The 15,101-nt window shown below is 40.8% G+C and overlaps 1 protein-coding gene across 19 annotated transcripts in view; it reads right to left on the bottom strand.

The window, feature by feature from the left end:
• LOC106587212 (CUGBP Elav-like family member 4) overlaps positions 1–13,975 on the bottom strand; it is a 158,514-nt gene extending 144,539 nt beyond the window's left edge. For 5 of the 19 annotated variants that reach the window (XM_045708351.1, XM_045708353.1, XM_045708362.1 and 2 more), the window contains exon 1: positions 12,928–13,972. In XM_045708351.1, coding sequence (XP_045564307.1) covers positions 12,928–13,177 — 250 coding nt within the window. In that variant the 5' untranslated portion in view covers positions 13,178–13,972. Of the gene's footprint in view, positions 1–12,927 lie in introns of all 19 variants that reach the window. The other 14 variants (XM_045708358.1, XM_045708359.1, XM_045708364.1 and 11 more) reach the window with 6 other exon arrangements.
• Positions 13,976–15,101: the final 1,126 nt, after the last annotated feature.

Here is a 15,101-nt window from a genome sequence, read left to right as displayed (position 1 = left end):
CGAAGCCCAATAAAGATCACACTCTAATGGGTAACTATCGACCTTTGTCGTTGTTGTGCTCGGAAGTTAAATTGTATGCTAATGTTCTCTCAGCCCGTTTAGAATCCAGTGTGACTACAGTAGTGCATCACGATCAGACAGTGTTTATTAAAACTCGACTAGCCTTAGGTAATGTGTTATTTATTACATGTTGTTCATGCCACTAATAAAAAAAACATGAGCTGGCACACACCCAGAATAATAGTTTGTGTGGAGGTGCTGAATAACGGCGAATAAACTATAAACTATCAAAATAAAGAAAGTCGCACACTCTATGTATAATCTCCCAGCCATTTAATGGTATTTACCAACGTTTCAGCATCACTGTACCTTCCTCAGGGTAATGTCATGAATACTTGAACCAGGTTATGTAGACACACAGTGCAATTAGTGTAACCAATGACAGTGGTGAGGGGTGTGTCATAATGATTATGTTAATTAAAATGGATTAGTGAAACTGTTAAAAAAGAGTATGTGGCATATTAAATATATTACGCTATTGTTATCATATAGAAACATATTGGAATATTGTACATCATATTAGCATCAACATACATTATTGTTTCATTCAATTTCACATAATAATTTCGTATTTCATTTCATTTTTGTTACATGTAATCTTTTGGTTCAACCTTAATATATAATGAACATCATCAACAGGGGGAACATATTAGGTGTACGCTAATAAGCTGTAAAAATAATTTTTCAATTTATAAGACTTGTTCAGAAAGGAACATTTGTCCATAAGAAGGGCCTGAGATCAAAGTCAATATTCAGACAACTAGGGGTCAATGTTTCTAGATAGGATATCCAGTAAGCCTCCATTTGTAGTAGTAGGATCTAGATGTTACCTCCTCTCCTTGGTAGAACAACATGCTCAATGCCTGTGTATTTGAGGGAGGAGATGGGATGGTTAGCTTCAACAAAGTGAGCTGCTACTGGATAGTCAATGTTCTTACACCTGATTGAGCTGCGGTGTTCAGCTATGCGTTGTTTTAATTGTCTTTCCGTTTTTCCTACATAGGCTTTTCCACATGAACAGGTGATGAGATAGATTACTCCCTTGGTCTTGCATGAGATGATACCCCTAACAGGGATCTTTCGACCTGTATGTGGGTGTCTGAAGAAATATGTTTTTATTGTGGTATTGCACTGGGCGCATGAGCCACATTTGTAGTTCCCATTTGGGATAAGTTCATGCCACTAATGACATTAGATCTCCACGTACCGTTCTCTCCTTGGATGCTGAGAAGGCGTTTGATAGGTCAGAGTGGGATTTTCTATGGTCGGTATTAGAGCGATTTAATTTAGGAACCAAGTTTATCAGCATGATTCAAGTTTTATATGCAAATCCTTCTGCCATGGTGACCACAGGGGGCAATCCCTGTATCCAGAAGCTGTCGCCAAGGATGTCCAATCTCGCCTTTGCTCTTCGCCCTTTCCATCGAACTGCTAGCACAGAAAATCAGACAGCACCCTTCCTTACATAGGGATGGCATACTTCTGTACACTTATAATGCTGTCTTATAATTACCGCATACTCTCTACATTTGATGATTTTAGCGCCCTCTCAGGGTACAAAATTAACTGGACAAAATCAGCTATGATGTCATTAAGCTTAGGACTCACTCTGTCAATGGTACCCTAACACATCCCATTGGTAAAGAGCTTTAAATTATTTTTACTTTTTTTTTATTTCACCTTTATTTAACCAGGTAGGCCAGTTGAGAACAAGTTCTCATTTACAACTGCGACCTGGCCAAGATGAAGCAAAGCAGTGCAACACAAACAACGCAGAGTTACACATGGGATAAACAAACGTACAGTCAATAACACAATAGAAAAGTCTGTATACAGTGTTAAAGTAAGGCAATAAATAGGCCATAGTGGCGAAATAATTACAATTTAGCAATTAAACACTGGAGTGATAGATGTGCAGAAGATTAATGTGCAACTAGAGATACTGGGGTGCAAAGGAGCAAAAAAGAAATAACAATATGGGGATGAGGTAGTTGGGTGGGATTTTTACAGATGGGCTGTGTACAGGTGCAATGGTCGGTAAGCTGCTGTGACAGATGATGCTTAAATATCTGGGTATACTGTATAGATATTTTCCTCAAAACATGGCATTAAATAATTTCCAAATACATAAATGAGTAGCATACCTTTCTAAATGTTTACAGCTTCCCAACTCTCTACAAGCTAAAATATCCATCATTAAGATACATTTTCTTCCCCAAATTAACTTTTTCTACACTAGCTCCACCAAAGAAATACTTGGACAATATCTTGTCTTTAGTCTCAATTTGTATGGAAAGGTAAGTGACCTCGAATTAAAGTATCCACTATGCATTGTGACAAGGGAGATGGCGGGCTTTCTCTGCCTAACTTTAGTTTCAAGTTTTATTAGTCGTATGTACGGGATACGCATGGTACACATCGTCCAACTAAATGCTTACTTGCAGGTTCATTCTCGACAATGAAACAACAATATGAAATAATAAAAGATAAGAAACTGAACATAAAGTAAATGGCTCAGTAGAATAGAAGTTTAAGTTTTACTTTTGGGCTTTTGTGCTATGCCCCCTTTCAACATGGTTTGATTCAAACGCTTTAGTGTCCTGGAGACTATAGAAGAGAATTTGGCTTTACCACCCAGACTTCAGGATCTTGTCTATTCTGCAGTACCATTAAAACAAGCTAAGTTACGTTTTGGACCACTCATTTCCTTCTTACTCACAACATTGTGCTTAGTAGAAAAGGAATTCTAACACAATACAGAAGTGGCATGCTGTCACCAAATTTCCACAATCATTCCCGTCTTTCTGGCGGTATCCCCTTATCATTCACCCCTGTAGGAGGATAGGGGTGTTCATGTTTGGATGATCTATTTAGAGATGAAGGTTTGCAAGCCTTTGATGATCTTAGGGCTATATTTCAATTACCTGGTACCTCTTCTTTATTTTATCTATGTTTAAGATCAGCAATGCGGGCGTATGGTGTCCCTTTGGGCTCATCCCCCCACCACAACATGAACTACATAGAATATTACATAGACATGGTAACTCAAAGGGTTTGATGCGTATACGGTTATGTTAGTTGCAGCTTACATATCAGTACCAGTTAAGAATCAATGGATAAGAGAACTATCTACTGTCGATTATCCTATTTGTTGGGATACTGCATGGGAGGACTTAGTGGGTTCATCTAAGAATCCCAATCATGAGCGGACACACTTTAATTTCATACACAGGGTATACCGTCCACCTAGAAAATGTAATTTAATGAAAATCATAACCTCTCCTCTGTGTGATCTATGTAACCAAGGTGCCTTGGACTCACAGGTTGTTGGTGGCACCTTAATTGGGGAGGATGGGCTTGTGGTAATGGCTGGAGGGGAATCAGTGGAATAGTATCACATATATCAAACACACGGTTTGATGCCATTCCATTTGCTCCGTTCCAGCCATTATTATGAGCCGTCCTCCCCTCAACAGCCTCTGCTGCTTGGGCTCCTTTATGCATATGTACTGAGAGTGGCAAGGGTGTGGACACATTTTGGAAAGAGGTATCCTCTGTCTTATCTGACGTACTTGATATCACTATACCTTGTTCCCCCAAACTGTTATCACTTAATGATAATTCACCACTTATCATGTCATTACATCAATGACGTATCATGTTGTCAGGTTTGACAGCAGCTAAAAAGATATTGGCGCTAAGATGGCGACCTCCACATTCTTTGCCTATGTCCCATTGGATCCGCCCTTTTATAGATGTAATTTATTTAGAACTATCCACTGCTAGGATCCATGGGGCTAGCCAAGCAACAATTGACAGCTGGTTATCTGCAGCTGAAACCATCAAACTACTATAGTGTGTATATTTCCCAACAGATTGCCTGTTACTTGTTCATTTTCTGTCTCGTGTGCAAAAGTGTACCCCGCTGATTTTATCACAATTGCTTGATTTAGTTTTTAATTTCATGGAGATCAGGTTGGCTGGGTTGGGGTGGTCGCCAGGAGGGGTTGGATGGTGGGTTGATGCAGTTGGGTGACCGATATATGTGTGTATAGGCTATGTGGTCTATTCTACTGTAATTATATAAACATTCCTGCTGCTTTTTGTTATTGTCTGTGTTCCTTTGAAAATAAATCAAATGTTGATCCCAAAAAAAGGAATAGGAGTCAATAAATGAAAAATACAGATTTTGTAATAAGAAATAGGCTTTTATTTCTAATGTTTCTACTGTTAACTTGTAAATGTTAATTACAGTACAAAAACATTGCTGTTATTTAGGCATTTTTTAATTACAGTAAATTGTGTTTACTTGCATCAGGTATCTGTATCTGTAATTGACAAAACAACAAAACAAATTGCAATTCATTCATTAACATTGGTGTCATGTTCAATGAAAATTGCTGAAAATTGCTATTCTTGGATTGCTTCTTTCTTAGAAGTCTGATGCAGCAATGTTCTTCTGAAAACTATTACAAACTAATTTCCTAAAAGATAAACCTGCCTGCCTCAGCACAAGTGCTTCAATTCTCTAAATTAAAACAGTCAACTGAACCCAGCAACTGTGGGGTGTCTGTCTTTTATAGGCGGAGAAACGGTGAGGAGCAGAGACAGCAACTACATCAGTGCACGCGGCCATGTCTGGTCCAGGGTAACAAAGATCTTCAGCTCGAAACGTTGCCCAATAGAACTGTGGCAGCATTCAACAGTGTGTGGGTCTCTATCTATTTTCATGCAGTAAAACAGGGCCCTGTTCCCCTCACACACTCCCTATCTAATGATCAGAGAGGTCATCTGTGGACTGGCCTACACCTGTCATTCAACTGAGTACCTGCCAATCACTGTCACCCACCTGCTCCGTCACTGTGTGATTCATGTAAAGGTAGAACCAGCTGTCTGACCAAGAGACTGCACATCTCACAGCAGTGCACTACACTCTAAACTAATGGCTATGTCTTAGAGCACAGACATGTTCCTGAAAGAGCAGTGGATTACAGACACAGTTATTAAAAGACTGTTAGGATGGTTTGCTCTTCTAGCTCTTTGATTCACATGTGTAATGATGAGGCTTTTGGCAAGTTGAAAGATTGTTTCAGAGTTATAGTCCTTCTCCCTCTCTTGCTTTGACATTTAAATGCTTTTGTGGATTTTAAAGTGAAATTGTCAAAGGCATTTGTAGCCAATTATACACTCGGCCTGCCTGTTGGAGAGGGAAGAATGAATGACAAACCTAAATTACTCTTAGCATCTCATCTCCCTAGCTGTGTGTGGTGGGGCTCCACAGAGTGCCATCCACCTCTCTGAGCTGCTGGAGAAGGAAGGAGAGAGTGATAGATAACGCTACTCAAGCAGAAGATTTGCCCCCCACCCATATCCAGCAGGTCTGAACAATGGATGTGTTCCCAGACTGACACTAACCATTATGATAATATGGGGCTCATAGGGAATGATTGATGCTAAGGCAGGTCAAGTAGCTCGACCTGGACAATGGCACTGCCACTCAAATAGACTATCTGTATCCCATCCAATACTGTCAAACACTGCATAGACTACACTGTCCAGTCCCTACACTGTCCAGTCCCCATAGACTACACTGTCCAGTCCCTACACTGTCCAGTCCCCATAGACTACACTGTCCAGTCCCTACACTGTCCAGTCCCCATAGACTACACTGTCCAGTCCCTACACTGTCCAGTCCCCATAGACTACACTGTCCAGTCCCTACTCCCTATAGCATCCACAGGATTCACCCCATGACCAAAACACCGAATCACCATAAAATCCCCTTAACAAATCGCAGTGTCGACCAGAAGTGGGAGATATAAGCTATTGTCACAAAAATGAATCTACAGTCAAACATTTAAATGAAATGTGCAGATGTTTTCACCCCATTAACATTTGGGAAATGTATATACACATAAATGGACCTTGAGGAATTCAAACGAAATTCACATTAGGCACTAGCACTAGAGAAATTCAAAAAGCCCAGAGTAAGTATTCATGACACACAGAACTGTTCAGGTTGATACACCACAATCCACATGCATAAATCATGAGTAACAACATTATACCCCCCCAAATCATGAGTAACAACATTATACCCCCCCAAATCATGAGTAACAACATTATACCCCCCCAAATCATGAGTAACAACATTATACCCCCCCAAATCATGAGTAACAACATTATACCCACCCAAATCATGAGTAACAACATTATACCCCCCAAATCATGAGTAACAACATTATACCCACAAGAACCCCCCAAATCATGAGTAACAACATTATACCCACCCAAATCATGAGTAACAACATTATACCCACCCAAATCATGAGTAACAACATTATACCCCCCCAAATCATGAGTAACAACATTATACCCCCCCAAATCATGAAATTTTCATAGATCCAAAATGATGGTGCAACCCTGTGTTATATCCCTCTGAGTATGAATGGTGTAGCAGAAGATGATCCATTAGTTGGATAATGAATGAATCATTAAGTCTAGACGGTGATGACACACTCCTTAACCACCTGAGGCATTTCAATGACATGTCTCTTGGTCTGAGGGAGGGGATGTCACGTTGCTGAAACAAAATGTGTTGAAGGCCTATGCACAGCCATTGTTGGTAGACTTCTACAATAGTATAGGCCTGCTAAAATAGCCTACTATGCTTGCTAATTCTAGGTTATGTGACAGGGTTATGGTTCAATATAGCATGTGGCCTATTTTAATGCAACACACATTTAGTTGAATATGACAGAGACATAAGAATAGGATACTTGTTTGCTCTTATTTTAATAGGTCGTTATCAATAAAATGTCCCAATAAGGTGCAGAGCATTCAATTTACCTGCTGGGGGGCAAAGAGACCCGCAGCTCCACGAAAACTATTGACAACCATGTGCCGTGATCACGCCTTCTTCCGCTCTCCCTCCCTGGCGCTCGAGGGCGCCAGGCTGCCCGGCATTACGCACTCCTGCCACCATCATTATGCAAACCTGCTTCCCTCGTCACACGCATCAGTGATTCATTGGACTCACCTGGACTCACCTACACCTGGACCTGTGTATTTCCTCCCCTATATCTGTCTGTTCCCCAGCTCTGTTCCCCACTTCTGCATTGATTGTCGTATGTCTCTGTACTACCCAGCTCTGACGCTGTTCCTGTCCTGTTCCATGTCTGTGCAAGATTAAATGTTCACTCTCCGTACCTGCTTCTCATCTCCAGCGTCGGTTCTTACAGCCGTTTTCAAGGGATTGTTAAATAAATGTGAACTGTGAGCATATATTGTGAGCATAGTCCGAACTACACATTTCCGATTATTCCATGCAAGACAATTGTGCACATTAAGCTCTATCATCAGAGTCATACAGCATGCTTTTCGTGGGCTCTCCCTGTCAAGCAGCAGAAGGCTGCATTTGCGGAGGAATTGTCAGCTGATAATGTTTACTTTGCAAGCTACCGGTAGAAACTTTGTACAGTTGGCTAAACATAGTGGTAAGTAGATGTAAGTACTTTTTTCTCCAACCAATGAACGCATACCTAGTGAAGTTGGCTAACATCCCCCTTTCAACATTGTTTTTAAGCCTGTTTAATCACGATTGCTGCTGACAGACATGATGGGCTACATTGATTAATGGACCATGTCAAATTGGCTAGCAGGTTAATAACAGTTCACGTTACTATGGCTAGTTAACAAGTTAACTTTCAGGGGATAAACTATATGGCTGTATATCCAAATAATGTTTGATTTGCTTGCCATCTATAGTGGTGATGACAGTAGTCCGACTGCCAACTTTACCAGGACGAGGACTTGCCGATGTCAAGCTCTTTCCAAAAGCATAATCTCTGATGACACAATGTTTGTTTGCTTAGCTAGCTAGCTAGCTACATGCCAAATGGATAGTCTACCCTCACGTATCTGAAATGACATAATCAATTGATGTTTACTGAGCATGAAAAGCATGCAGCTATTTGCTGTATAACTCTGATGATAGAGTTAAGTGTGGAATAATTGGAAATGTGTCATTCTGACTATACTCTTCAAGAGGTGATGATATTAAAACCAAATAGTTATAACATTTATTTAACAATCCCTTGAAAACGGCATACAGTTGTCAATGGTTTTAGCAGAGCTGGTGGTCTCCTTGACCCCTAACATCAAATCGAACTCTCTGCACCGTATTGTGACGTTTTATTGAAAACAACCTATAGGAGGTGGTGCTGAGCGATTAACTAAAATGTCGGTTATTTTTCAATATTTAAACAACTAATTGACCGACATCGGTTCAATTATTTGAATTCCGTTTCTTTCTGTTTTTTTTCTGTGAGCTCAATGCCCAGAGAATTCAGATCAAGCCCAAACTGTGTGATGTAGTAGGGAGCTGTAGTTTCCAACAGGCCAATATTCTACCTAGTTTAGTGCAGAAAACGTGGTAATTAATTACAATGACCATAATCCATTGCACGCCTACTTGTGCAGTCTGTTTGGGGCAGACACGGAGAGGGAGATGGAGAGGGAGAGAAAAGACAGAAGAATGCACAATTGAGAGGATAGAGAGCAGTTGCTTCGCAAGGAATCTCTACCTGAAAATACATTATCTAAGTGATTGATTGTTGGTATTCAGCAGTAAAACTATGCATTATTTACTTTGAAGAACTACTAAAATAGTGATTTTTGGCAACAGCATAGGCAGCAGCTCTATAGAGATGAGATGACTTGGAAATTCAAATAAAACAAATGTCATATAGACAACTTCAATATTTTATTAAAGTAAAGTAATATGAATAAACAATGGTTAATAAGCTATAAGCGGAAATGGGCAGTAACTACCATTATGGGACTTTAGTTTATTGTTGTATTGTGTGTTGTTACAGAATTTAACCCACATCATGTATATTGCATTTAATGTTTTAACAAATTATCTAAACTGAAATCGAAAACCATGATTATTGTTTAATAGTCTAACCAAAACCGAACCGACCTCAAAAAGCACTAATCACTCAGCACTAATAACAGGTGTCTACATATTTTTCCACCAACTTGTCGGCTCCATCATAGGCATCTCTCAGTGAAAGACGAAGTATAGTTGCCAGATGTGCCTAAATATACGCTGAGTGTACAAAACATTAGGAACACCTTCCTAATGTTGAGTTGCATCCTTTTTGCCCTCAGAACAGCCTCAATTCGTCAGGGCATGGACTCTACAAGGTGTCGAAAGTGTTGACTCCAATGCTTGACTCCAATGCTTGACTCCATGTTGACTCCAATGCTTGCCACAGTTGTGTCAAGTTGGCTGGACGTCCTTTGGGTGGTGGACTATTCTTGATACACACGGGAAACTGTTGAGCGTGAAAAACCCAGCAGCGTTGCAGTTATTGACACACTCAAACCTGTGCGCCTACTACCATACCCTGTGCAAAGGCACTTAAATATTTGTCTTGCCCATTCACCCTCTGAATGGCGCACATACACAATCCATGTTTCAATTGTCTAAAGGCTTAAAAATCCCTCTTTAAGCTGTCTCCTCCCCTTCATCTACACTGATTGAAGTGGATTTAACAAGTGACATCAATAAGGGATCATAGCTTTCACCTGGATTCACCTGGTCAGTCTATGTCATGGAAAGAGCAGGTGTTCTTAATGTTTTGTATACTCAGTGTATTTGCATGATTTGAGTGTAGGCTACTGTAAGCTATTACAGCTAACTAACCTGCTGACCAAAATAAATGTACACATACATGTTATTCAATCCTTGCATCCACACTGCTCGCGCGCATTAACGAGTATATGCGTAGCCAGGCTCTAAGATAGAACATGGTTCTATTTCTGACGCTTGAGGCGCTGCAAGTCCCGCCTCTCCCATCTCCTCATTCGTTTTTAGGAGCATATACCCACATGGGTGATTGAAAGATTAACTGAGGTCCACACTCCCGTCCAGTTGGTGGTGGTAATGAACCTTAAAGTTGGTTGCCAACCGCCATATAAAGTCCAAAGAAGAAGAAGCCCGAAGGAGGAGAGATTACTAGAAACTAACTCGGTTTACCCTTTTAACTGAGGATTTATTGTCAGAGTAGAGGACCTTGTGCATTTCAGGTAAAATAACAACCCAATGTTTATATCCCAGGACAAATTAGCTAGCAAAGGCAAGCTATCTAGCTAAATTGCAATGAAAGTGTAATGCTTTTCGACCTGTCCCCAAATTAATATAGTTGGTTCAGAGTTCGTTTTGACATTTCAACCTGCGTGTCCTGATCGCATCTGGTGTGGGTGGACAAAATCAAAATGTGTGCAGTGGCGCACGTGGACGCACGGGCGCGCCCGGTGTAGTCAGCATGTAAGACTTCATTCCCGATTTACAGTCGCATTTGGTTATAGTTTTCCTATTGTAAGTTTACCAATACCTTTCGTATTTCCGTATACATAGCCTACTAGGATGAAGACGAAATTCAGCAACTCTTGGAGGGCAGTGGAAATTGATAAAAGAGTTTATGTAAAAGTAGTCTAGGCCTGAAACCAATGCATATCAGAATTTTGCCTTCACTAGGGTTGAAAGACCAGAAGAAATGTGGGTTTTATACATTTCAAAACGCCCTCCTATGAGCCCAAAGACCAATCACAATTGGAATACGAAACAAACATAGACTGACCAATAGGCTAGATTACGATTATGGAGGATTAAATTATTGTAAATGCAAATCCCAAATGTATTTAAAAAGTCTTAAAATCAAATAGTTTTTATTTCAAGGAAGTACTATTTTATTCGAAGTCAGGCTTTTTTTGTAAATGATTTTTTCCCAAAAGACGGAATCAGCCATTGCTTAGGACCTTTGCATGCCTATTTTAAAGTAAAAACAAACTCACATGCCAGTTGAGTCTATAGAAAAATATTTTACACATGCCTTTCTGTAGGGAACATTTAAAGCTTTTGGCATATATCACAGGTGAGAAGACCATATGAGGGGAAAAACTCCTCCATAAAATGCATTTATGAAATCTTATTAGACAGCACGCATGTAGCCAACTCCCGCGCACTCCCAATGTGACTTTGAGTCGGTGAGTAGTAATACATAATATGTCCTACATTATAGGCTAGTAGTACACCGGAGTGGCCTCGGCGGATGCTGATTTGACTGGGCAGACAGTTTGGTTTCTGAACAGGATTATCTTTCTTTAAGCAAACAGCCCTGGAGCTTTGACATTCATGGAGTTCGAGGACAGGCAGACGTAGAAAACACACGGATCGAGAATATTGTTTTAAACGATCATCATGTTCCAAAGAGAAACGCGGGGTGTGTGGGTCCAGCAGCAGTGACTGATAACTCACGGAACAGGTGGCGCGCAGAGACCTTCAGGGCACAGGGTAAAGGGAGATCCGGGAGCAGGACACTGCTGGGCGGCAGCTAATTTCTGCATTTCTGTGTTACGATTCCTCTCTGTCTCTCGGCGGCTTGTAGGCTCTTTGGCAATATGACCTATTAATGTAAACTAGTAGCTTTAATTATATACTGCACTATATGATTTAGCTGGCACTGGTCCCACGACGAACCCAGCGCTGTACCTGTATCGCAGTGATTAGTGGAAGCGCGCTCTTCTGAAGAAGAGATTAGGAAAATCGTTAGAAGATGGCCTTTTATTATAGCTTTACACACATATTTAAACGTCATCCTACGTAACAAAATTAAACACATTATATAACTAGGCTTTATTAGGTCTGCTTTTAGTAATAATACACATATTATTTCAAATTAAATAATAAAGCAATACTAATACTACTACAACTACTAATAATAATAATAATAATACGTATCCTTTAAGTAACTTTTTAGTATTTGCTTTCGGTAGGTCTATAACACTAGCATTTAAATAGACAATCACCTCGATTCTAAGACATGGCCTATACTTCACAGGACATTGGGATATTATGTTGATATAGCCTGCCGGTAGACAATATTTTCAAACAATAGAGGCTAAATGTACGGGATTGTAATATTAGTTCAGAAGTGAAACATAAGGACACCATCTGGATAATCAATCACATTTAGTCTGTATTCTACGCTATGAAATAATAACATGCGTGTATCGCTCCTGATCATTGTGGACAATGAGGTGACCCGGCCGGTGAAAGAGCACGAGAGAGAGACCCCATGCCTCTGCTATGCCACATTGGTTGCTTTTTATTTCCTGGGCCCCGCCCCCTGAACTAGCCTACACTACAATACATGGCAGTGATCTAAACAGTTATTTTGGTCTCTTAATTGCGTCTAAAACGTATACATTAGCCTTCTCAAAATGCCACATCAGCATCGTCACACAGCCCTAATAACTAACATCTCATGCCCAGTGGTGATTTCCGTCCTCCTCCTTCCGGAGCATCTTTTAGCCTATCTGTCTATGACGATCTAACTATCAGGCACCGTGAAGCAAACAGACATTCCTTGTCCCACCCCTTAACTAGGAGCCCAGCACATGAGCGTCAATGTAAACATACACAGACATAGGCTACAAAGCAGTAGTAACCTAGCGGATGAGGGGTTGACACTTTGACAATTAACCCGCGCGCACTCATTCGCACACGTGTGTGTGTGTGCGTGTGTGTGTGTGTGTGTGTGTGTGTGTGTGTGTGTGTGTGTGTGTGTGTGTGTGTGTGTGTGTGTGTGTGTGTGTGTGTGTGTGTGTGTTTGTGTGTGTGTGTGTAAAGCAACAACGTACTGCTTTGCAGGAAACTCCCACATGCCACAAACATCTAGAATAATTACACTTTTTATGCTCTCATTAGAGCCTCGAATGCTTTAAAAAAGATATACTGTTTTTGAAAAGGATGTTGCTGCGTGCATACAGAAGCAAAGAAATTATACCAGAACCGACCTTTATGCATTCCCGTAAACCTGTCTTTCAGCACAGTGAGTTCGTATATCTTTCCGAATTCCTCAAAAAGGGGCTTCAGATCTTTCTCCTCCAGGTTTCTGGGAATCTGTCCGATAAACAGCTTGATGGCGTCGTGGTCCTTCATTGGAATGGTGTTCTGACCGATCACGAGCCCGTTCATCCTGCCGGCGCTGTTCGTGGTGCTGAATCCATTCTCTTGCTGCACTCCGTTTACAGTGACTGTAGCCATCTTTCCTAAATGGGCCGGCGGCTGGTCTCTCTCTCTCTCCCTTTCTCCCTTTCCCTCTCTCTCAAGTCAACTGCAAACTCCCCCTACTTTATTTTTCTCTTCTTTCTCTCTCCCTGTCCCTCTCCCTTTTTACACAGTTTCTCTCTTCTTCTTTCTCCTTTCTCTCAATCTATCCTATTGCTTTGATTTCGCTTTATTTATGTTTGATGTATTTTCATTCCTCTTCCCGTTCTCAATCTGTTTCTTTCTCCCTGTGTCAGCTGCCACTCTGCCTTGTGACGTCAGCTCGTAGGCTTCTGACTAGACCCCTAGCTAATTTGCATAATAAGCCCGGTTTAGCCAATTGGAGGGCAGAACGACCGAGAGCCCACAGGGTGTAGTGAGAATCCAAACATTTGTGTAAAGGGAAAGCTCGAGACTTTTAAGAGGAACAAAGACAGGAACTTGCCGCTGTAGGCTACGAATGAAATTGAATTCTGTAGATAATCATTCTCACAGGTAGCCTTGTTCTGGCTAATAGGAAAGACACATTTAGATATGTGTAGGCTATTGTCTGCTTTGTTTTGATGTAGCGCGCTCAAAGAAAACCCAGTATCTACATTCCTAACATGTTGCTGTCCGTGGTGCTGAATTGGCGCTACCGTTTAGTTTCAACAGTTTTTGGACTGATCTACGGGTTCTTTTCACCACTTCATAATCAACGGGACTTTGTATATACATATCCAAATCCACATAACTTTCTGAAAATATATATGTTGTCAAATTAAAGTACAGCTAATGCAGTTTTGCTTTAGGTCATCATGGTTTATGAAAGGCTCAACAGTTTGGTCATAATTAGGTCAGAGGTCCTAAGTGGTGATGATGTGCACTATTACGTCAGGGATGAGATTATTGATTGGATGCTGAATAACTCCACTACTGTAAGGCTATTTTGAGTCATTAAAACTCGTTTTTCAACCACTCCACAAATTTCTTGTTAACAAACTATAGTTTTGGCAAGTCAGTTAGGACATCTACTTTGTGCATGACATAAGTCATTTTTCCAACTATTGTTTACAGACAGATTATTACACTTATAATTCACTGTATCACAATTCCAGTGGGTCAGAAGTTTACATACACTAAGTTGACTGTGCCTTTAAACAGCTTGGAAAATTCCAGAAAATGATGTCATGGCTTTAGAAACTTCTGATAGGCTAATTGACATAATTTGAGTCAATTGGAGGTGTACCTGTGGATGTATTTTGAGGCATACCTTCAAACTCAGTGCCTCTTTGCTTGACATCATGGGAAAATAAAAAGAAATCAGCCAAGACCTCAGAAAAAATATCGTAGACCTCCACAAGTCTGGTTCATCCTTGGGAGCAATTTCCAAATGCCTGAAGGTACCACGTTCATCTGTACAAACAATAGTACGCAAGTATAAACACCATGGGACCACGCAGCCGTCATACCGCTCAGGAAGGAGACGCGTTCTGTCTCCTAGAGATTAACGTACTTTGGTGCGAAAAGTGCAAATCAATCCCAGAACTACAGCAAAGGACCTAGTGAAGATGCTGGAGGAAACAGGTACAAAAGTATCGATATCCACAGTAAAACGAGTCCTATATCGACATAACCTGAAATGCCGCTCAGCAAGGAAGAAGCCACTGCTCCAAAACCGCCATAAAAACTCCAGACTACAGTTTGCAACTGTACATGTGGACAAAGATCGTACTTTTTGGAGAAATGTCCTCTGGTCTGATGAAACAAAAATAGAACTGTTTGGCCATAATGAACATTGTTATGTTTGGAGGAAAAAGGGGGAGGCTTGCAAGCCGAAGAACAGCATCCCAACTGTGAAGCACGGGGGTGGCAGCATCATGTTGTGGGGGTGCTTTGCTGCAGGAGGGACTGGTGCACTTCACAAAATAGATGGCATCAT

Source organism: Salmo salar, chromosome ssa26 (assembly GCF_905237065.1).
Source record: "Salmo salar chromosome ssa26, Ssal_v3.1, whole genome shotgun sequence".
Lineage (NCBI taxonomy): Eukaryota > Metazoa > Chordata > Actinopteri > Salmoniformes > Salmonidae > Salmo > Salmo salar.
This window is presented reverse-complemented; position numbering and strand designations above follow the sequence as displayed.